Source organism: Bactrocera dorsalis, chromosome 6, assembly GCF_023373825.1.
Source record: "Bactrocera dorsalis isolate Fly_Bdor chromosome 6, ASM2337382v1, whole genome shotgun sequence".
Classification (NCBI taxonomy): domain Eukaryota; kingdom Metazoa; phylum Arthropoda; class Insecta; order Diptera; family Tephritidae; genus Bactrocera; species Bactrocera dorsalis.
The window spans coordinates 21,443,008-21,467,285 of record NC_064308.1 but is presented as its reverse complement, the minus strand read 5'-3'; the positions used below and the strand labels follow the sequence as shown (position 1 = coordinate 21,467,285).

Genomic DNA, 24,278 nt, shown 5'->3' with positions numbered 1-24,278 from the left:
TTGGCTATTTCTGTACCTCATGGGGTTAGGATAGTATGGCTTGACTTTAGTAGTGTACCAAGATACTTCTAATTTTGTGGGTATTTCGTACAAATCAAATGTGAGGAGTACTACGCCGCTGGGGATAGCCTTTCCGTCGATGTGTTTGATAAATTTATAAACAGAGGCGACGCCCTGGTCAGTCAAATTTTCAATTATTTCTGTCTCAGGTATTTCATTAAGGCACGATGCGAAAATAGTGCACTTCGATTAGTTGAGGTTATGGTGTAACTCTATTTTTACATCACACACGCCGATTAAATATGTTGTAGCCAAACATTTTTTTGCGATGTGATTGTTTTTAACTAAAAGCAGCAGGCTGTGTCTTTTAAATTTGAAATTTCCATTTTTTCAGATGAAATATTTTTCAATGCCTTGTGTACTGCAAAGACCAAATATTGGGTTAGGAGTTTATTTGAATTAGCCGCACTGACCACGAGGTATTTGGGATTGCCTTTTTTGATAGTTGACAATGCCGGAAAGTAATCTTTGGTTATGTTTTGAGATTTTTCGCTTGGGTTTTGGGCTTGTGGATAACAGAGCAAACCTGTTATCTCCAAGCTTGGGTCCCTCAATTGACATTTTGATTTAAAAAAAATATATATTCAACTGTAGAAATTGTTTTATTTATGTCACGATAAAAAAGAGAGAAAAAAAGGAAATCACTATCACTGTATCACGCTGTTATCACTATAATACGCTGTTCGACAACCGTACGCGATGAGTATCAGTCGGTGACTGGTTGCTTTTTATATTTTGTTAGCAACCCAAAAAAGTAATATGAAAAACAAACAGTTTCAAATACATTTCCTAAGCATTGTGATTCAATTCAACAAATTTAAAGCACATTGGCAGATAATATTCATTTAATGTTCTTTTAGCTCTGTTAAAAAAATGGTAAGCCATCCATTATGATTTATGAAAATAATAAAAATAGTTTTGTAGTCGTTTCTTTATCCGCTTAATTTATTTTACATAAAAAGTAGTGTATTTTCTAAAATTTGTGCTTTGCCCACACATAACACCATTATATTTATATAATATTTGTAGACCACTATATTCGAGATTTTAGACTTTAACACTTTTGCTTAAATATATTTTTGTACGTTATTTTTTACTTCATTTTCCTTTTTTGTAATTAACAGACGACTTCGTTAGCGATAGGAATATTTCCCACGACATATTCTTATTACAACACAATAAATGATAATGACCATTCAGTGGTACAGTTATCCAAGCATACGATTGTTAATACGATAACAGGGCCGGATGGTTACATAAACTTTCTTCAGCCATCTGAAGAGGCTACACCTATATACGAAACTAATACATATTACAGCAAGTTAAAATTTACAAATATCATACAAACAAATGATGCTCAAGAAATGTTTGTAACCACCAACATACTCACACAAGTGATAGTAACAGAGTCACTGGCGCCACGTAATTCACTACTGCTAAAATACATTGGACCTAGTTCCACACATATTAAAAGCGAATCTGATAGGATATTAACATATAAAACATCGGAACCTATAAAACATCCGAAAACAATATTGTATGAAAAGAAAAGTAAATACAATATGCATATATTTACAACAAAAACATTTGTTACAACATTAACTTATTTGAAAACAACATTAGTAAAGGCGAGTGATAACGAAAATTATTCCACGATGCATACAATTTTACCGTTCAAAAAATTAGCAACATCGGGGATGGTTGAACGAATACAAAGTGCACAAAATGAGCATAATTCCACTGATAGTTATCGCACCCGTATTATCGAGAATGTAATCACAGAAACAGTACCTAGTTCGTTGCTTCACAATAAGTTGGTTTCAAAATTTCGTGACGTATTGCAAACTACTAAGCCCGAACGACATATTTTTATAACTAATACTTCCTTATTGAATGGTCAAACGTTAGAAATAACAGCAATGAGTGTATTCAACCCATCATTAGCCGCGGCGAAAGAAGAATTAAAAAATGGTTTAACACCAGAGGAAACAACAGTGGTCATGTCTACAAGCGTTCCGTTGCAAAAGATACATACATTGAGTGATGTGCTAAGTAAACGCACAAAGTTGAACACCACGTTAAAAGTATCGACTACAGCCACGAAAATACAAAACATATCTACAGGACTATCTAATGTAGTGCATGAAATATTTGATGAGGACACATTAAGTGCGAACACTGAATACAACGAATACTATTCAAGCAAATCACCGCAGTTTCTTACACCATCTGAACCACAAAAAAATCAGACAAAACTACATTTGGTTGATAATATTATCATTACTACACCTACGAACAACAAAACTCGGCTACCGGTTGCAGTCAGTCAAATAATTGACTCACTGAACTTACAAGGTTTGAATGCTTTACGGCCAGTTATAAACGCTATGGCTGGTTTGTTACAAGGTAGTTTTGCTACAGCTTCAAATCAGTTACAGCTAATAGGTAGTTCTTCAGTTCCATCACCGTTGTCAACTGGTACAGAAATTGCATCCGTTGGCAGCAGTATACATATCAGCAGTACGAAAAGATATGATTATCAAGAAATAAATGGAGGTGCAGTAATAAAGCAGGAAAAGCCTTTATATATACCAGTAATAGATTATGAAATTTTTAGTCATAAAAAAAAATTATCTAACAATGCAGCTGTAAGCGCAGGCGGGGAACCATTAGGCATGTATACTGCGCAAATTTTGAACTTACAATCAGACGCAGATATTAAATATCTACAACAACAAACCCTGTCCCACCATGAAAATAGCCGTAAAAAATCACAAAGTTTGAATATGTTAACAGGAACCAATAATTTTAACATTTTGCTTATTAATGGAGGTATACCGATTAGACCGGGAGACGTTATCAGAGCTAATTCTGATGTTATTATTGGTAAACCGAATGGCATCCAGCATCCTCAAAGTCTTCTTGCTAGTAATTTAGCGAAATTGGAGGAACAAAGCCAAAATCTTAATGTGAAAAATTTTGATAAAATGTATAAGCAGCACGTTCAAGCATTTGGTGGTAACAATAAGCCTTTTATGAGTAGCAATATAAGCACAATACCTCTAAGCCATGAATCACAAACCCAGAACTGGAACTCACAAGGCAAGCCAATACTGAAGCATACGAATAATTTTCCGTCAAAATTAACAACTCAACAGGTTATCCGCAATTATTATGCACACAATAATTGGTTACCAGCAGAAAATTATCAAAATTATGATTACCTGTTAACCCCACCACCATCAGCGGTCCTTTCAAATATAGAAAAATTGGAACCAATGCCTTCATCACATATAAAAAATTTTACTGTACTAAAAAGTTTACTGCCTACAAGGCTTTTAACTCCTGTTAACGATTTGCACAAATCAAAAAAAAGGTATTACGCTATAAATAATAATATTGCTAGTACTCACACGGACGCACAAATATATGACAGGAATTTAGCATCTAGTAATAATAATAAGTTAATAAAGATGCATGACTTAATAATGCATACATCTAAAAAATATATTAATTATCACGGAAAGTTTCCGCAAGCCCGTCAACAGCCAGAAGTTTTTAGATTTATACAACAACAGTCGCAACAAATGGAAAATCAGGAAAATGAGAGCTCATTGCCAAAATACTCACCATACTCATATTCAGCTTTAAATGCTTCTGATGACGCCGTGGTGTTGACACCACAGCCGTCAAAATCGCCGGGAGTACATTTAGGTGCGCAAGCCAATCATCAAAATATAAATTTGCATACACACGTTTTCAGTCATAATGTGAATATGCATGCACCCCCTTTGACATTTAAAAAGGAAACAGACTATCCAAAGTATGCAACCGCTATACATGGTCAGATACCGAAAGTTGCTGAAGGTGCGGTCACATACACAATGCCACTTATAAAAATTCCACACAACGAAAAAGAAGTGCAAGTTAATTTGACACCTCAAAATATTATCGAACAAATCGGTAACCGCGGTGTTATTGCATATACAAAGAACATTACTAATACAAAAACTATTTATGTGGAAAATATCGCCGACAGCTCAGTTATTGATCCATTTTCTCTTTACAACAGCTTACCTAGTGACTTGACGAACTTACAGCAGCAGGAATCTAAAGCTCAAAAGCCGCTACAAACACAATTTAACCATAACTATCCACATATTTATATAATGGCAAATAATAATAATAATATAGATATCCACAATCAAAGCTCCGGCAATAGAGATGATGTCAAAAATGAATATCAAGCTATATTTTTACCCGCAGCAGCTGGTGTAACGACATCAGATACGCTGACTCAGCAGCGGTATCCACAGCATGCTGGTTATAAAGTTAATATGTACAGCACAAATGCAAATGCTAATAAGAAATTAACAGACGTTATAAAAAATGTGACAGGTGTAAATCACGCAATTGCTGGTTCTCTAAACACAGCAAGTTTATACTACCAATCAAATAACACGATTGACGAAATAAGTTTTTTAAAAAGTGGCAATACTTATGATACAGCTGATGATGGGCTTCTTGACAATAATAGTAAAACCAGTGCGTTTATATCTCACAAAAATCTAGTTAACAGCAAATCTAAGCCCAAAAATAGTCACTATATCAATGTGGACGAGGAAGATATTGAATTAAACGTGGATCAACACACGGCATCGGCAACAAATAGTTTATATCAAAAAATGCGCACCGAACAACAGAAAGTTTTACAACCATTTTTTTCACCCGTTGCTGCAATGAAAGCCAGTAATACACACACTACAATTTTGGAGCAGTTAAATGGAGATGTCACCAGAAATTCTCAACGAAACTCTACTGTTCCTTCAAGTCGAAAAAATACACATCCTATAAGCTACTATGCAACTAAAGTTACGCAAGAGCACGTAGAAATATCAACAAAGTCGCCGGTAACTTCCCAAATGAGTCTTAATGAAAATAAATGCACACCAAATACACAGTTATTGCCGAGTGGTATCCATTTCGCTGTTGAAAGATCGCAAATTTTACAAAATGCGACACAAAAACAGCATAAAAAAACGATTTATTTTGCTAAAGGCGATGTTTTTAAGACGAATCATGAAACCGATGCCTTAAGTGTACATACAGATGACTTAATAAGCGCAGTGTCAAAAAGTAAACAGGAATATAAACAAACGTCAAAAACAGGGGAAAGTAATAAAAATAAAATATTAGCAACAAAAGAACAGGTTTTACATGCAACAACCACAATGCATTTTCCAAACGTCAACAAGATTGATGAACCTCAAGTCACGATCAGTAATAAACAACCAACCCACAACGAAACGCCCACAATTAATCAGCCTCAAGAAAAAATATGCGATTTACCTTCGCCTATTACAACATCATCAACATTATCACCACCTCCAAAACAACAACAGCCCGAACCTTTACCAAGTGTTAAGCTACAGACAGCGGTTGAACATATAAGTAACACCCAGGATTACAAGACCATCAACTTAAAGGTAATATTGCAAACACTATTACAATCGGCACCACTACATGCAACACAAATACCATTACCATCGCACACAAAAAATAGATACATTTGGCGTACAACAGCGCTCACACCAAACCGGAACATACCGAAAGAAATACCCATATCGAAAATTAATGACACATTGACGCACAGCGTCGTAAAGGGAGACATAAATTTAATCTCGAGTACAAAGGCGTTTCTGGGTATATCAACAAATGCACTTTCATCAATAAATTATAATGCTAATAAACATGTTAAGCCAACAGCAACAATGAGAGATACAAGCAGTATATCATTAGTATGGAATTCATCCACTGTATATACAGCTTTTCAATTTCCAGGAAAGCATGTTAATAATTTCACTGCAGATTCAAAATACACTACAGAGCTGTATACAAATAACAAAACAAAGATTACAATGTCTGTGCAACAATCAAGCGAGTATGAATTAAAACCAAAGGCACATGTGAACATTATAAGCAATCATTATGTGTTGGTTACTATCAAACCTTTTCTCGAATCTTCAGAAGCGGCAACAATATCCCCAAGTAGTAGAGCGTCGCTAACAGACGCTTTCACGCATTTAAAGGCTTTACCAAATGGATTTCTTGGCGCGATCGTAGAGAAATCAAATCTTACAAATGACGAAACAAAAAGTCAATGGCACCTAAAGTACAATAGTCGAACAAACATTTCTTTAGATACCATATTTTACAATATTGAGTTATTACCAACAAAGTATATAACAAATAATATAACTTCTTCCAGCACAGATAGTAAGATACTTAAAACAACTGCGTATGAACTGTTTCAAAATTTTTCTTTCTTTGAAACCAAACTACAAACGACCGATAATACAATAACGCTATCCGAATTTGAAACCGCAACAGTAACAGAATCAAAATCTTCAACCGAGAAAGCAAAAGAGACAACAACGAAAATACTAGAAACATATACAAACACACATTTTAATGTAGGCAATTATATCTTACCACAATATGAGCAGGATCCCTTCACGCACTCGATTCTAAGCCACAAACCCCAAAACAATAATATAAAGCATAATAATAGTTTTGTAATATATGAAAACAATTTAAATAAAACCAATAAGGGTATAAAAAATGAAGTACCAATTCTCAGCATTTCAAATATAACTGCAGAAAGTGTCTACGAGCCAAAAAACAGCATTTTTATTGTGATGACAAACTCACAAAGTAATATTAAAGCCAAACAACCACATGACCTGTCAAACGTTATTAAACTTGATAGCGCAGATGCCTCGTCTACTGTTTATGGCGCCGCTAGTGATTTTGACAATATTGACACAAATACAGGGTCTATACAATTAGATTATGATGACAGCGTATCGGTGTTTAATTTACCTGCACGAGATGAAGAGTCTATTGCCGAGCCGCATGATTTTCGTACAAAAATAAATCAAGTACTGCAGGGGGGTGTACTTATAGCAACACCACCGAAGATGAACGATTATACCGGTATCAATCCAATGAAAAATTCAACATGCCTGCCTCCATGCAAAATGACACGTAATGAGGTGTGCACTCTGGCAGAGTTACGCTGGCTTTGTGTTTGTCGCCCTGGCTTTGCACGCATGTTTCCCGATCGCCCGTGTAAACGTAAGTATACGTATATATGGATGTGTGTAAGTATGCTAAGACAACATGTAAATCGCTTACTTTCAAAGAGACTGTGTAAAATAACTCAAATCTTCTAGACACAACGTTTTAAATTTCAATGTCTGTTTGTTGAATGATAATTCTGGAAAATTTTACTATATTTCTCAAAATGTTAACTTAGAATTGTTATTTTCGTTTTAAGCATACTAAGCTCAGCTGTTATAACACTAAAAATTGTTTTACTTGTATACCTAGTAATTATTGGGGTGCTAATTCAACCAAGAGTTCATTCATTTATATAGGGCTTAACTTAATTCTTTGGCGCTTTTAAGCACCATTAGTCGAATCAATAATGAATATTCGAAATTAACAATTCTTCTTCTTTACTGGCGAAGACACCGCTTATGCGATTATAGCCGATTTAACAACAGTACGCCAGTCGTTTCTTCCTTTGCCACGTGGCGCCAAATGGAGATTCCAAGCGAAGCCAGGTCCTTCTCTACTTGGTCCTTCGAACGGACCATAAATCTTCCGCAGAACTTTTCTTTCGAAAACTCGCAACGTCGACTCATCCGTTGTTGTCACCATATAGCAGGACGGGAATTCTGAGCGACTTATAGAGTTTGGTTTTTGTTTGTCAAGAGAGGACTTTGCTTCTCAATTGCCTACTCAGTCCAAAGTAGCACCTGTTGGCAAGAGTTATCCTGCGTTGGATTTCTAGGCTGACATTGTTGGTGGTGTTTACGCTAGTTCCAAGATAGACGAAATTATCTACAACTTCAAAGTTATGACTGACAACAGTGACGTGAGTGCCAAGTCGCGAGTGCGACGACTGTTTGTTTGATGACAGGAGATATTTCGTCTTGCCCTCGGTCACTGCCAGACCCATTTGCGTTGCTTCCTTGTTCAGTCTGGAGAAAGCAGAACTAACGGCGCGGGTGTTGAGGCCGATGATATCAATATCATCGGCATACGCCAGCAGTTGTACACTCTTATAGATGATGGTACCTTCTCTATTTAGTTCTGCAGCTCGAACTATTTTCTCCAGAAGCAGGCTGAAAAAGTCGCACGATAGGGAATCGCCTTGACTGAAACCGCGTTTGGTATCAAACGGCTCGGAGAGGTCCTTTCTGATTCTGACGGAGCTTTTGGTATTGCTCAACGTCAGCTTACACAGCCGTATTAGATTTGCGGGGATACCAAATTCAGACATCACGGCACAAAGGCAGCTGGTTTTCGCGCTGTCGAAAGCAGCTTTGAAATCGACGAAAAGGTGGTGTGTGGCGATTCTCCTTTCACGGGTTTTTTCCAAGATTTGGCGCATGGTGAATATCTGGTCGATTGGTGATTTGCCAGGTCTAAACCCACACTGATAAGGTTCAATCAGTTTGTTGACGGTGGGCTTTAATCTTTCACACAATACGCTCGATAGAACCTTATACGCGACGTTGAAGAGTCTTATCCCACGGTAGTTGACGCAGATTGTGAGGTCTCCCTTCTTGTGGATTGGGCATAGCACACTTATATTCCAATCGTTGGGCATGCTTTCGTCCGACCATATTTTACGGGGAAGCTGATGCATGCTCCTTATCAGTTCATCGCCGCCGCGTGTGAATAGCTCGGCTGGCAATCCATCGGCCCCCACCGCTTTGTTGTTCTTCAGGGGTAATTGCTATTCGAACTTCTTCATGGTCGGGCAATAGAACGTCTGGTCAATCTTCTTCGATTGGGGACTCGGGTTCGCCTTCTCCTGGCGTTGTACGTTCACTGTCATTCAGCAGACTGGAGAAGTGTTCCCTCCATAATTTAAGTATGCTCTGGGCATCGGTGACCAGATCACATTTGGGGGTTCTACAAGAGTATGCTCCGGTCTTGAAACCTTCTGTTAGTCGACGCATCTTTTCGTAGAATCTTCGAGCATTACCTCTGCCGGCCAGAGTCTTGGCTGCAGCAAGATAGTGGTCCGAGTCGTTGTTAGGAGCTCGTAGCGTACGCATATCTAGAACACTGGAGACGTGGCTTCCATCTATCATAACGTGATCAATCTGGTTAGTGGCTTTTTGATCCAAAGACAGCCAGGTGGCTTGATGTATTTTCTTCTGTTAGAATCTAGTACTACAGAAAACCATATGTTGGGCACGGACGAAGTCTATCAGCCCCAACCCATTTGGGAATGTTTCCTCGTGGAGGTAGTATTTACCGACTGTTGCGCCAAAGATACCTTCTTTGCCCACCCTAGCCTTAATGTCGCCAAGCACGATTTTAACATCGTGGCGGGGGTATCTGTCATAAGTGCGCTCCAAGCACTCATAAAAGGCATCTTTGCTCACATCGTCCCGGCGGAGCGTGAGCTCAAATCAGCGATATGTTGAAGAACCTCGCTTTGATGCGGTTTGTGGCTAGACGTTCATCCACCAAAGTGAATGATAGTACTCGCCGACGGAGTTTCTCTCCCACCACGAATCCCACACCAAACTTGCGCTCTTTTATATGGCCACTGTAGTAAATGCCACATGGACCTACTCGCCTCAGTCCTTGTCCCGTCCATCGCATTTCTTGGACGGCGGTGATGCCAGCCTTTATTTTCCCGAGGGCATCAACCAGCTGGCAGCGGCACCTTCCCAAGTAAGGGACCGGACATTCCAGGTGCATACCCAAAAAAAGTAATCCTTATTTCGTTTGCCATTGTCTTCATCAAAAGGAAGGTCTCTCATCCGAGGCAGTTGGTAATTTTCATTGGAGGCGTTTTTTACATGATGGGTCCTAAACCCAGCGCATTACCCTGTTTAGGGGATGTTTCGCCTTCTCATTTTAGCTCGTCTTCAAACGGATATTCTTAGGCTACCCAGAGGATACTTGGTCAAATACCGGAAGTCGTGAGCTGCTTGAGCCATATGTAAAAGAATCGTTTCTGACCACTCCCAAGTGAATGGCGATCAGAGAGCTTTCTTCACTTGCATGAATTTGCTAATTCTGTCCTCTTTTAACTAGTTCTATATTTAAAGAGACGCTTAAACATGCTTAATTATATAATGTAACAAGAAGAAATGATAACTTTGGCTGCATCGAAGTTATAATAATCGTTCTGTTTCTATTGACAGCATTATTCCATAGTGTTCTGATCTGAAAAATTTGTTCAACGATTTTGACGTAGCTTTGTCCAACAATCAATAGTACATTTCGTCCAAATATAAATTAAAAACTTTTCCATACATGAACTTGAGAAAACTAGCGAAGTTAGTGGTGTAAAGAATTGGTTACCGCAAATGATATCCGTACTGGCGCTAATATCGAATGAATATACTATATATGTATGTGTAAAATTTGCAGATATAGGTATAAGGAAATATTTAATATGGTTGTTACATTTTAAAATTTCTTATATATATACAACTGTATTTATTTTTTAACTATTATTTACGAAAAATTTCTTCCAACTTTTTAATATTATAAATTGTTTAGCAACTTACACATACCAACTGAGCCTACGAATTGACCATTTTGGGGATTTTAAATTGGTTTACGATCACGTATTGGCCGATAATTCCACTAATGAGTATAAGAATCTCGCAACAGTTACGAAGGAAGCAATAAATCGTATGGTAATGCAATCCGATTTACGAGATATTTATCATGGTGTACAGTTGTCAACATTTACTCCAATATACGACGGAAATATGGACACTGGTGGCACAGAAGCATCTGATTTATCAGCAAATTTACTCTTACAGGTGTGTGCTTCTTAGCTAATTATTTCTAATACAGTTAACATTTATAAATGCAGTGACGACCCGATAAGCAATTAGCAAACAAACAAGACGAAGAAAGAAGAGAATATTACTCTTTGACCTCGATGCATCTGATCCAGTTATATGCCCAATTCTTAGACCCGATGTCTGTCTCATTTCTTTATAACTTTTCATGTTATTAAACAAAAAGAAGTCACCAAGCCATGGAGCCATGTGTAGAAGTTCACACAAGTGAGGATAGTTCTCTGAGCGATATTCACTTGGAGTTGTCAGAAACGATTGTTTTACACATGGCTCCAGCAGCACACAGCTTCCGGTCTTAGACCAAGTATCCTCTGGGTAGCCATAAAACATCCGTTAGAAGACGAGATAAAGCGAGAAGGGGAATCGCTTTAGCTCCCTCATTCCTCCCGCGCTTTGTCCAATTTTCCCGGGCCAACGGTGGGGTTGTGAGCCGGCGCACTTCGAGTCGACTTAATAATTGATTATAATACAACCTTGTTACCGTTTCGATACCTTGTGGATTGCAGAAAACCGTGGTTATCCGACCGATAAACTACCGTTTTTTTAGAGAAGGTTCGCCGATTGATATCCACTGGTCTATTGTTTTTAGTGCATGGCAGTAGAACCGCGATTCGTCGAAGGTCTCGAAACAGTATATTTTTTATATAAATAAAATTGACGGAATTTCTTCACTTTTAAGATAGACGGTCATTACAATCTTGTATGATGCAATATTCGTAATTCAAAAGTAGGAAGTTATTTTGGCTACAAGTAGTATATTCCTACAATGTATTGCTAAATTTTTCTTTACTTAGAATTATCTTCAAATATTTTAATAGCAATGTTTGCATAGCTTTCAGAAAATAGCAACGAGGTACGTCTAATGGCTGTATTTAAAAAGTATTTACGCTTAACTAGCTATAGCATCGGTGGCACAAAACTCTTCACGGATCGTAATGGTGCAGAATCTTTGGCGATAACAGGTAAGAAGTAATTTATTAAAAACATATTCCGTTACTTAAAAGTCAACTTAGCATTTACAAATAGAATGGTAGATTAAAGGTGCCAGCGTATTAGTCGATAAGCATTGCAGTATACATCAGTATTGGCTAGCGATTTAGTAGTCGGTAACCATTTTCGTTGTATTTTAAATTAATACTATTTGCTATTAAACATAAATAGCATTAGGGAACTGATTAATACAAGTTAATCATATTTTGCTAGTTTTGGATTATGAATACATCAATTACATTAGTCAATATTGTTTTTGTCACACGAACTTTGTGATGACTTTTGTTTAAGTTGGTGTACGCTCATAAACAATACAAAATAATTTTGTTTCAATTGCGTCCAGTTTTTTTGTGACCACGGCATATTCATTTAGATCTCATATAAATACGTGTCTTTTTTAGTATAATAATTTTGTTCACCTAACGGTGTTATGTATCACCTAAAACTAATCGAGATAAATATATAAATAAGAAGGATGATGAGACGAGTTGTAATCCGGGTGACCGTCTGTGTAAGCTGTAACTTGAGTAAAAATTTAGATATCTTTATGAAACCTTGTATGCGCGTTTCTTGCTAAAAAAAAGTATAGATGAGTTCGTCCTTACCTTACCGTTTCCTTCGTGATGGACGTTAACAGTCGGTACTAAATTAAGACATAAAACTCTAATTCGGTGCAGAAGATCCCAGTAGCAAAAGGCATATGTGGGCAAAAAAGTCTTGAAAAAATGGGTGTGGCCCCATTAAGTGTAAATGTCTCCTAAACCACTAAAGCTACAACAAACAAATTCAACTTGCGGAAATATTATAAGAATACGCCAGAGAAATTACATTTTACCACCGGTATGGTATGAGAAGGTCTTAAAATTCAAGGATAACCCTTTCTTGGCAATGGTCCCCCCATATACCTAATACAAGGATTTTCGAACTTCCACGAAATTTTATATTAAGGGTATTCAGACCGAACTTGTTAATCTGGTAGTTCGTTAGATGATATTTCGTTAAAACACTTAACTGTGAACATACTTTTTGCTGTACATCAGTAGTGGGTGTAAGTTTTGTTTCAAAACAGCTGATTAAATTATATTAAATACTTACTTTTGAAAAATCAATATCTAATTTGTAGTAGACAGCAAATGCAAATCGGCGATGAATTAAGTTAACTTTTGAGGCAACAACGCAAACAAAACAGCTGAGTGATGTTACCAAGTAACGAAAAAACTATCGTGCTTGCCAGTCTGGTACTTCGTTACTCGGTAAAACGATAATCTTTTAATTTTACAAAAACAAAACCCACGTAAAAAACTACCGAGTAACGACTAATGAATTAACAAAGCTGGTCTGAATACCCCTATTGTATATATATCGGCCAATATGTGACTTATCATAATAAAAATTGAGAGAAGAAATTTTCCAAACAATGCTGAATATTTGTCCTTAGAATGAATAAAGTTGAGTGAAAACTGGCCCTAGACCCCATATAACTAACAAACCTTATGTATCTGAAGGTACTTCCATAACTTTAATCCTTGCAAGTTGTAAGATTGTTGGGTTACAACCGATCTTAGCCTTTCCTTAGTTGTTCGATTTATTTATACTTTGTACTCTAAGAAATTATTCAAATTAAAATTGTGTTATCCGGGCACATACTGTAACAGGCTAAGGTATAGATTGTTTGGTGTCGTTCATTGACACTCTTATGAAGAAGATGGTTTACCATATATTTCATTATAAAAATTGTATTTCACAGATTTCAACGAGTGTGCGCATGGGAATTTCCACGATTGTTCTTCACACGCTCTTTGCTTTAATCTGAAAGGCACATATACATGTAGTTGCAAGGAGAATTTTGCAGACTTATCAGGCAACAGAATTTATCCGGGTCGTATATGTTCAGCCGAACTAGTCGGATGCGATCGATGCCACTATCACGGCAAATGTGCCATCAGGAAATTCAATCACCCATACACTTCGGAGCATGTAGTGTGCGAATGCTTTGCCTGGTATACCGGTTCAACATGCCAACTGAATTTAAAAATAGTTCTTATAATTTTAATAGCCGTCGGTACGCTTCTCTTTACACTCTTGATCTTTTGCGTTCTTCTTATGTGTACCAAACGGCATACCTTGCGTAAAAAATTTCCTGCTGCATCAAAATCTAACACGGGTATTCATAGAATAACTGAATTACCCGATATTAGTCTAATAAATGGCAAAAGTACACATGGTCTAAGAGGTTGTAGATCGAAGCGCATTAATCTCGATAAATGTGCAATAATCAAGGATACTAGCAGTGAAAGTAGTAAAAATACGTTGCTATATGTTTTAAAGGTAAGTGAAGTAGTATACCCACAATCAAGAAGTACAGTAGGGATATTCATCGAAGGTTAAGTTGTTTCTTAAAAAAGCAGGCGTGACCTCGCCCTCTAATTCGTTTTATGTGTATATCTTAGGGAAAAACCTTTTTCTTGCATTTCTCGCCACGGTGTTAAAATGGGGGAGATTGGTTAATATCCAAGCTCATCCCCACACAGAAGTTATATTCAAAACTACTAACATTATCTCAGCAATTGTTCGAAAATTTTATGTAGCACATTGTCTTCAAAAGTAGCTATTTTACATTTGAAATTGTTTTTCTTCATGGCTTAATAAATTTTTTTGTTAAATAAAAGGATTTTTTTATAATGTGTATATTTTTAATCATCAAATACTAACAATTTTTAATTACATCTTTTTAATATGATATTTGCGTTACTTATTCCTTTATTATATACTTTATTATACTTATATAGAAGGATCCAACTGACATTTCTAAAAAATCGTATCGTCGATCCAGAGATCCGCATATAAAGGCGGACAGTAGAAGTGTGAATGTGGAAGGACAACGATATTCACCTTATGGTCACGTAGCAAAACCAGAAACAGCCAATGTTAATGCCACCTATAGTGAAGAATATACATTAAACAAACATAATTCATTCACGGATTCAACGTATAAACCTACAAGTCATACAGATCAGTCATTAACAGTAATGATACCACGTGCTAAATATCATTCTACCGTGTTGGCACAAACTGGATTATTTCACCAACACTTAATAATGGAACATACAAAAAACCAACATGAACAACGACGAATACAACAAAAGCGGTATAATAAATCAGATGTTACCACTTTAATGACACTAAGACGGGACAACGACCGTAATAATATGGTAAGCAAAAGAAAAAAAACAATTTGCTATGATGTTTGATGAATTTTGTCACAAAATTGGATTCACATACATCAGTGGTTCCCAAACTTATTTTGTCTACCGCCCACTTTGAGAATAAATATTTTTTTAGCGCCCCCATTTTTTCACCTATTTAAAAACCACTATAACTTCAAATTAATTATTGTGACCTATATATGTATATTAACGGAGAATTCTAAGCGAAACTTTTACTATAACCAGCAACTTGAAACCTGAGCGCAGTAGGTAACATACAACGGCGCTAGGTCTCAAGTTAACTCTTACGGGCTCCACCTGCCAATAAGAACGATTATTGAAACACAACTTTATAGTATTAAAACAGAGAATCTTTTATTAAAAATAAAACTAAAATAATCGATCCATACATAAAAACTAATGTGAAAGATGAATCTGATGCTGTTTAATAAGTTTGTTAATATCAGGTTCCAATTTACTCAAAAACAGTCGCAAACCGCCACGTTCGGTAACAAGCAAACGATTTCTATTTTTAGTAAGCAGTGTTGTCACAGCACTAAATCCACGTTCACACAAATATGACGATGGGAATGCTATCAAGAATCGTTGAACGATTGACCACAATCCAGGGTACAATTGCGAGATCGGTTTTTGTAGCCAAAATTCTTGGTAACCATTTTTGAACTTGATTTTTATTTCCTCGTTTGTTGTCAATTCTATAAGTTCTTCTTCTAGCTAAGGTGACATTGCTGTGTTGACATTTGAAAACGGATCCATCACCCAGTCTGGTATTTCCAAGTTCAAAATGTCCTGGTATCCTTCGGTGAAGTCAATGTGGAGGTTTTCCAAATGTTGGCAGTAGGCAAAAAATTCGTCGTTACTGCATGATACTGATAAATTCGGAAAATTGTGAAACTCACGTCTGCCCAGATTCTTTTTGTGTAGAAGCAGTTTGGCTGCGAAAGCAGCAACGACGTTTTTTGTTTTAATTAAATTTAGTTTATCGCCTTGCAGTTGGAGATTCTGTCGTTGAACAATTTAGACCTGTATAAATGTCATGTAAGCTATATCATTCTTTGATGTTATGCACTTGTCTTGAAATTCTGTATCTTTAGTTTCCAAGAACTCTACAACAGAGTCAAACAGATTGTAGAATCGAGCCAGACAATTGCCTCTTGATAGCCAACGAACTTCAGTATGAAACAAGAAACGATTGAAATCCTCGTCATTAGTAATACAAAGCTGATGAAATAATCTATCATTCAAAGAGCTGTTGCGGATTTTATTGACTGCTTTGATGACATATTGCAGTGATTGAAATAGTTTTTCACTTAAGTTTCTAGCAACTAAATGTTGTCTATGAATAACGCAATGTACACCAAGGACATCTGGAATTTTATTTTTTAAGTACGCTATGAAGCCTTTATGGCACCCTGTCATCGCAAAATTTTTCCAATATACTGAATATGGTTTCGCCTTTTGTATCGGTCTCTAAATTTCTAGCAAATAATAGTTCTTCACATATTTTCTCATCTTCAATAAACCTCACGTAAGACAACAACAATGCTTCATTAGTTGGTAAAGTGGACTTAATGAGCTGAATTGAGAATTGGCTTGTCCTTAGGTGATCGCACAATGATTCTTCAATGTTTTCGGATAATATCTGCGGCCGGTTTATGAAGCACGGTAGTTATTACTTCATTTATTGCTGGCAATATTAACTCTTCTTCGATGTTATGTGGTTTGCCTTTTTGAGCAATTAACAAAGAGATATTGTACGAAGTTTGAAGTCCGTCGTCAGCTTGCTTAGCAGCCGCCGAAAATAGTTTTGCTACACTTGGCTGAGTATTATGCTTCTTCTCTAGGTCTTGAAAATATGCTACATTCTTGTCTCTCTTATCTGGATGCATTTTATTCAAATGATCTTTCTACTTTTCGTATTATCTTATTTTTTCCAGAAATACATTTGTAAAAAAGGATCTTTCTCCTTTTCTTATTATCCTATTTTTCCCAGAAATACATTTGTAAAAAAAAGGATCTTTATTTTTTTTTATTTTCCTCATAAAAGATTTAAGGAGTTCAAAAGCTCAAAACGTGCGCTACATCAGCTACCTACCCGACGTCATTTCGCAAGTGATAAAATGAATTTTTCAAGAGCTCAAAGCATGCGATACATCAGCTCGAACCTACCTACCCTACACCTTTGCGCAAATGATTATATTATGATAGCGCATGCTCACATACAGATTTGACAATGGCAATAGCAATACGTTTGACAGTTAGTATTCTATAAATTCTATCCTGTCGAGATGCCCCGTTATGAAACGGAGCGACCGATTAACATGATTTTCATTTTTTCTATATTCAATAAAATAGGACAGATATATGAACTACGCGGAGAGAAATATAGAACCGAGTTTGAGCAATCTTTTAATTCATATTAGTTGATGTTAACAAGTTGTTGTTGAGAGTCGAGAGCTCATGTAGTCATTGTCTAAGAGGCCTCCTAGCTAAATAAAATTACAAATAACCCTCCAGGCCTCTACACAACGCCCCCATATTCTTTCTGGGTCTCTTACCGCCCCCCTTGACACCTGCAGCGCCCACAAGGGGGCGTTATCGCCCACTTTGGGAAACACTGACATACATAAGGAAATCACCAAACCCTTGCTGAATGCTTGCCTAATGTAAACACGTAAGGAACGGCTACGTTCTAAGTTAAGGCGGAGCAGAACATTTTATACTCTCGCAATTAAAAATATATAGCATTATAAGTAAAAACTTAGTTTACGAGACATTTGTCATTCACAATTGTGATGTACTTGGTCAGAAAGGCAAATATGTTGACATTAAAAATTTCTGGGTTTTTACTTGTCTGGTTGAATTTTTTTGGTATTGGCCGCTGATTTAATTGGACTCGATTTCCTTTTCGCATTTATGTAGCGATCAATACCAGTCTGAACATACTTGATATATTCTCATCTTCCGTTTTGTTTTCCTTCACTGTCCGGGTGCTTGCTGGTACCTGCAGGCTGGTTGCTGTCGGCGCATTTGTTGTTGCCTGATAGCTTTTTACTTTTGCTGACAGCGCTTGTTTAATTTGCATTGCAGCTGACCGCTGCTATGACTCATCATCGCTGTTACATTTTTTTTTGTAGGCGTTGTTTTTGTTGGCTCGACAAAGCTAAAGTAGGAATGGCTACATAATGGCTTAAGGAATGCCTACAGCTTTGCTGGTAAGGCTGCGAAGCACTCATAGTTTTAGAACGAAGTTCTTACGGCAGGCTTGGAGAAGATAGGGATTTTGCTGCGGGACCTAACTGAAAAAAAGTGATAGTAAAACCGTAAGAAGAAATCCGTAAGAATCGAAAAACCGAATAATTAGGCATGAAAATCTGTAACATAATTGTGTATGCAAATTAGTTTTGGGTGAGAATTGTGCTTGCACTAAGTACGTTTATGGGGAGTTGAATTGTTGCATATTTTTTTGCGCAGGTTGGTTACTGGTTTGAGTTTTTGTTATAATGCTCAAAACGTAGTTTTAACTTCTATTTTAGCGAAGAATTATTGGAACGAAGTTCCTTACGGCAGACTTGGAAGAGATAGGGATTTTGCTGCGGGACCTAACAGAAAAAAAAGTGAAAGTAAAACCGTAAGAAAAAGTCCGTAAGAAAAAGTATTAATTGCATGCTTTTAGGCGGGCTCTAACTAAGTGTTCGCTCCCCTGCACATTTGTTCACCATTGAAAAAGTTTACGTTGCGCTTTTGTGAATAAGCTTTAGAGCTTTGAATGTGTCATCGTGTTGCCATATTCTTTCAATTCGTTTTCCTTAAAAAGTATAATTAATTTAAAACAATACGTATTGGAACGAAGTTCCTTACGGCAGGCTTGGAGGAGATAGGGATTTTGCTGCGGGACCTAACTGAAAAAAGTGATAGTAAAACCGTAAGAAAAGACCATAAACTCTTCGAGCTTAAAAAGCTATTTATAAGTATCTTTGTTTGATACCCAGGATCTTAGGCCCCTGTCACAAAGACTCCAGAAAGCGTTTTGCTTCCGGTATAGAAAAAATTAATTAAATGATAACACTTCCCTCTTTATCTCATCTTTATCGACTTCCAAGAGGCGCTCAATACACTTCATAGTCTGGAATGCACTCGATAATGGAGTGGCCCCCTTAAAATTAATTGATTTAATAAGACGGTCTACCCTAATGTTGGTTAACGTACTTTGTAAGAAAAAGAGCTCATTAATTGAATAAAAACACCTATACGATGGTAGAGAGTCTTCTTTATAGACTTGTCTAGGTCCAGATCTAACCATATCCCAAAATTTAAGGTTTTATTATTAAAAAAAAAAACACCGAACAGTTGTAAATGTGGTAGTTTCAGATTGTTCGGAGGATTAAAATCATTTGTATGGGCACGTCCCAATTTTTTGAGACCCCACATTATCAGCTGGTACTTTTTATACTCTTGCAACCAGTTACTACCCGTGTGATTCTGTAACGTGAGACAGTCTCAAGTCTCTAAATTTGAGATTTTAAGTTAGAGACAATTTTTGAGACTTGAGACGATTTTGCTATTCTGTAAGTGACAGTCACAAAATCTATTACATTTCATCATCCAGAGATGTTTTTACACTTGAATGGAAATAAATATGTCGATAACAAATATTAAAATTTCTATAACATCGTCAAAAACATAGTTATCAATAAAAATAAAAATATATGTTGACTTTGTTTCATAATATTTACGAAATTTATGTAAAATTTATTTATTTTTAACTTTTTCGTGTTTGAGTGTCTTACAAAATATAAAAATACGACAATCGAATAATATATATGATGATCTCTATTCAGAATATTCAAAATGGCAGACAAGAGCTCTTTTTAGTTTTGTGACCGGCTAACTACCAGGTCTCAATATTTTGAGACTAACGCTAGAGACTGTTTAGTGAATAGTAACTAGTCTCAAATTGAGACTTTGCCTCAAAATGTCTCAAATAGAGACTAGAGACTGGTTACAGAATCCCGCTATACAGAGTATTATAGTTTTGTTCACCTAACGGTTATACGTATCACCTAAAACTAAGCGAGATAGATATAGGGTTATATATACATATGTATATAAACGATCTGGACGAAGAGAAAAGTTGAATTTCGGTTGACCCAAATCGCCACTAACCGAAAATATATAAAGTTCCATAACCTAGCGCTTAAGATATGAAGCTGTAAGCACAGGGAATGACAGTAGCTAAGGGCACCTGTGGGCACAACCTTTTGAAAAAGTGGGCGTGGCCCCGCCGTCTAATAATGTACATAGCTCTTAAACCACTTAAGCTACAACAACCAAATTTGCTGAGTATAAATCTTATAAGAACATCTACAGACCAAAGTAAAAGCACGATAAATTAATAACTAAATACGCCAGAGACCATCAGGATGGTATGTGAAAGCTTTATGGGAGCCAGTTTGAAAATTAGACGATGAGTTTGGCACCGCCAACTTTTTGTTGTAATCCCATATCTAGGGACCCGACTGACCGATTTCAACAAAATATAGTACGTGGCATTCTTCTTACATTCTTATGTAACATTGTAAAAATGGCCTACTTCCCATATAGCACAATTTTAAATTCCACTTGATTCGTTCAGTTTCCAGTACACAAATCAAGTAGCTATGAATATAACTGGATACAACTTTGCACAATTAATATCTTTAGTATATGCCACTTTATGATCAAGAATTGTTTAAATCCAATCAAAACTGTTCAAGCCCCCAGAAAACCGTATATTTAGACCCCGGTACCTATTTTCAGATTTTGTTATGTATTCTTATAATATTAAAAAATGTATATTAAAAATATTAATTTACATTTTTTACTTGAAATTTCTGACTCTAGACTAAAATATTCCCTTAACACCGTATTGGATATAGTAATAGATAAGGCTACACGCGGTACGGTAGGAATAAGCTGGGGTCAAAGTAGAAGTTTCGAAGACCTAGACTATATGGAGACATTATATGTTTAATGACACACACCTTTGCAAAAATAAACCCATCAATGGGGCAAGCGAAAATAAGCCTCGGCTAAATCAAAGAAATGCGTATAAACACCACCTATACCCAAAACTTCCCAAGTCGATTGTAGAGAACTAGCAAATTCTTTTAGTTACTTGGGCAAGTTATAGGCATGCACATTTAGTTTAACCAAACTTGACTATTATTTTGTTATTTTAGTTAATAATTTGAATTACAATTTTTTTTATTTTACGTAATTCATTATTTCTTAAAATACTAAATTTTCTTAATACTTATCTGTACTTAAATAAAAACTAATCAGCAAAATTTGAGAGAAAAATCAAGACGACCTACATAAAATTAAGCACAAGTTTTTTTTGCAAATTGTATCGATTCTACATTAGCCGAAGGAACTTCGTTCCTACCTGGTGTCCCACGACATCATATTTCTTTTTTTCTTTTTTGTTTGAATTTATTTATTTCGTGCACAATTGTTTAAGTTTATTATTAATAATTTGGCCGCGAACGCTGAAAGGAGTATTACGCGAAAGTACTTCAGTCACTCCGGGTATTGGCTCGACCAGGATTATTTTTTAGAGCTCTGCCGAAGGCCGCCAACGCAGAAAGGAGTATTTCACATACTCAATTAAAGCTTGAAAAATGTTGTAAATAATTTTTTTATAGTTAATAAAGAGAAAGGAATCACGCGAAAATACAAACGAAGGATACGCTGTCTTTGAAAGTGTTTCACATTTGGTTTTTAAGATATGGCAACGCTTGTTTTCCTCATAATTGTAAACACTTTAACATAGCTAAAATTAAACAAAATAAAAGTGAAATGAAGTTATTTCAATGTTGAAAGTGATATACGATGTGAAAAATGTGAAAAAATTAAACATTGAGAAATACCATGTGTTACTTCGGGAAATGTTTAGAATCGCGCCGGTTTAGTATCGTTTATGGAGAAAAACAGGGGAGGGCTACCCCCCTCACGCCCCCTTATTGGAAAGAGGAAGGATCGAACTTTTAAATAAACCCTCCCTCGACCCCTTAGAGCCCCTATAGACCTGTAGGGAGCCCTTTGAAGATGACCAAAAATCAGTGTTTTTGTTCATTTTTCCATACAAACTGAAACCAATGCAACCCAGCCAACATTTTTGTATGGACAAGAAATCAAAATAAAGAAAACCGAAATGTTTCAGTGCAATGTATATACATATTTAATTGCATCTATTAATGATACAAAGGGAAAGGGATCTGCGTTGGCGGCCTTCGGCCGCGCTTCAAACAAAAAACCCTGGTCGGTCCAACACCGGGGTGTATCAATTTTTTTCGCATAGAACTCTTTTTTGCGTGGGCGGCCTTCGGCCGCGCTTCAAAAAAAAGTAACCCTGGTCAGTCCAACACCGGGGTGTATCAATTTTTTCGCATAGAACTCCTTTTTGCGTGGGCGGCCTTCGGCCGCGCTTTAAAAAAATAACCCTGGCCGGTCCAACACCGGCTACGCCATCCACAGTATTTTAGCACTGAACACCTTTCCGCGTTCACTTCACACATTTGTTGCTAACTGGGTTTAATTTATTCCCTTTTGTTCGTGCTTTCTCGGCAATTTTACAGTTCAAATTAGGCAGTCATTTTGGTTTTTCGCATTATTGAACTTAATGCAGAAAAGGGTGTATTTTATTTAAAGATTTACAAAGAAATTAACAATCAAAAGCAATTAAAAACATTACTAGTGGTTTTTATAATTTATAAGTAATAAAGGGTGATTTTTTAAGAGCTTGATAACTTTTTTTTAAAAAAAAACGCATAAAATTTGCAAAATCTCATCGGTTCTTTATTTGAAACGTTAGATTGGTTCATGACATTTACTTTTTGAAGATAATTTCATTTAAATGTTGACCGCGGCTGCGTCTTAGGTGGTCCATTCGGAAAGTCCAATTTTGGGCAACTTTTTCGAGCATTTCGGCCGGAATAGCCCGAATTTCTTCGGAAATGTTGTCTTCCAAAGCTGGAATAGTTGCTGGCTTATTTCTGTAGACTTCAGACTTGACGTAGCCCCACAAAAAATAGTCTAAAGGCGTTAAATCGCATGATCTTGGTGGCCAGCTTACGGGTCCATTTCTTGAGATGAATTGTTGTCCGAAGTTTTCCCTCAAAATGGCCATAGAATCGCGAGCTGTGTGGCATGTAGCGCCATCTTGTTGAAACCACATGTCAACCAAGTTCAGTTCTTCCATTTTTGGCAACAAAAAGTTTGTTAGCATCGAACGATAGCGATCGCCATTCACCGTAACGTTGCGTCCAACAGCATCTTTGAAAAAATACGGTCCAATGATTCCACCAGCGTACAAACCACACCAAACAGTGCATTTTTCGGGATGCATGGGCAGTTCTTGAACGGCTTCTGGTTGCTCTTCACCCCAAATGCGGCAATTTTGCTTATTTACGTAGCCATTCAACCAGAAATGAGCCTCATCGCTGAACAAAATTTGTCGATAAACACATTTCGAACCGAACACTGATTTTGGTAATAAAATTCAATGATTTGCAAGCGTTGCTCGTTAGTAAGTCTATTCATGATGAAATGTCAAAGCATACTGAGCATCTTTCTCTTTGACACCATGTCTGAAATCCCACGTGATCTGTCAAATACTAATGCATGAAAATCCTAACCTCAAAAAAATCACCCGTTATATGTGCGTGAAAATGTATCCATAATTGGTTTGGTACAATGCGCAACAGATGAAAATACACTAGCATATATTGAGAAATTTGCAAAAAATAGCATTTTTTAAAGTGAAGTTTTGGAAAAATTTGTCAACAGATTTTTATAAAATATGTTTTAAAATAAAGTTCAATAATTTAAGTATACATGCGTGTTTAAAATTTTCAATTTTGTTCTCTCGTTTAGGTACAGTGAGCCAAAATTAACCGGCGAGATACTAAACCCAACCCGTTACTTCTACAAACTTTTGAATTTTTAAAGGCGATTACTTTTAATAATTAGGGTATTCCACCAAACTCGTAAATGTAGAAACTTATAAGTTCAAAAATTCACGCTTTAGTTTTTTGGAACGCTCCTTTTT

General features: G+C 36.5%; 1 protein-coding gene across 3 annotated transcripts in view; it reads left to right on the top strand.

Annotated features, from left to right (window-relative positions):
- Positions 1 to 24,278, top strand: part of LOC105226767 (uncharacterized) — a 71,026-nt gene that overhangs the window by 21,642 nt on the left and 25,106 nt on the right. For all 3 annotated transcript variants that reach the window (XM_049459978.1, XM_049459979.1, XM_049459977.1), the window contains 5 exons: positions 1,185 to 7,197; positions 10,660 to 10,928; positions 11,803 to 11,932; positions 13,708 to 14,288; positions 14,750 to 15,172. In XM_049459978.1, the coding sequence (XP_049315935.1) occupies positions 1,185 to 7,197; positions 10,660 to 10,928; positions 11,803 to 11,932; positions 13,708 to 14,288; positions 14,750 to 15,172 (7,416 nt within the window). The remainder of the gene's footprint in view (positions 1 to 1,184; positions 7,198 to 10,659; positions 10,929 to 11,802; positions 11,933 to 13,707; positions 14,289 to 14,749; positions 15,173 to 24,278) is intronic.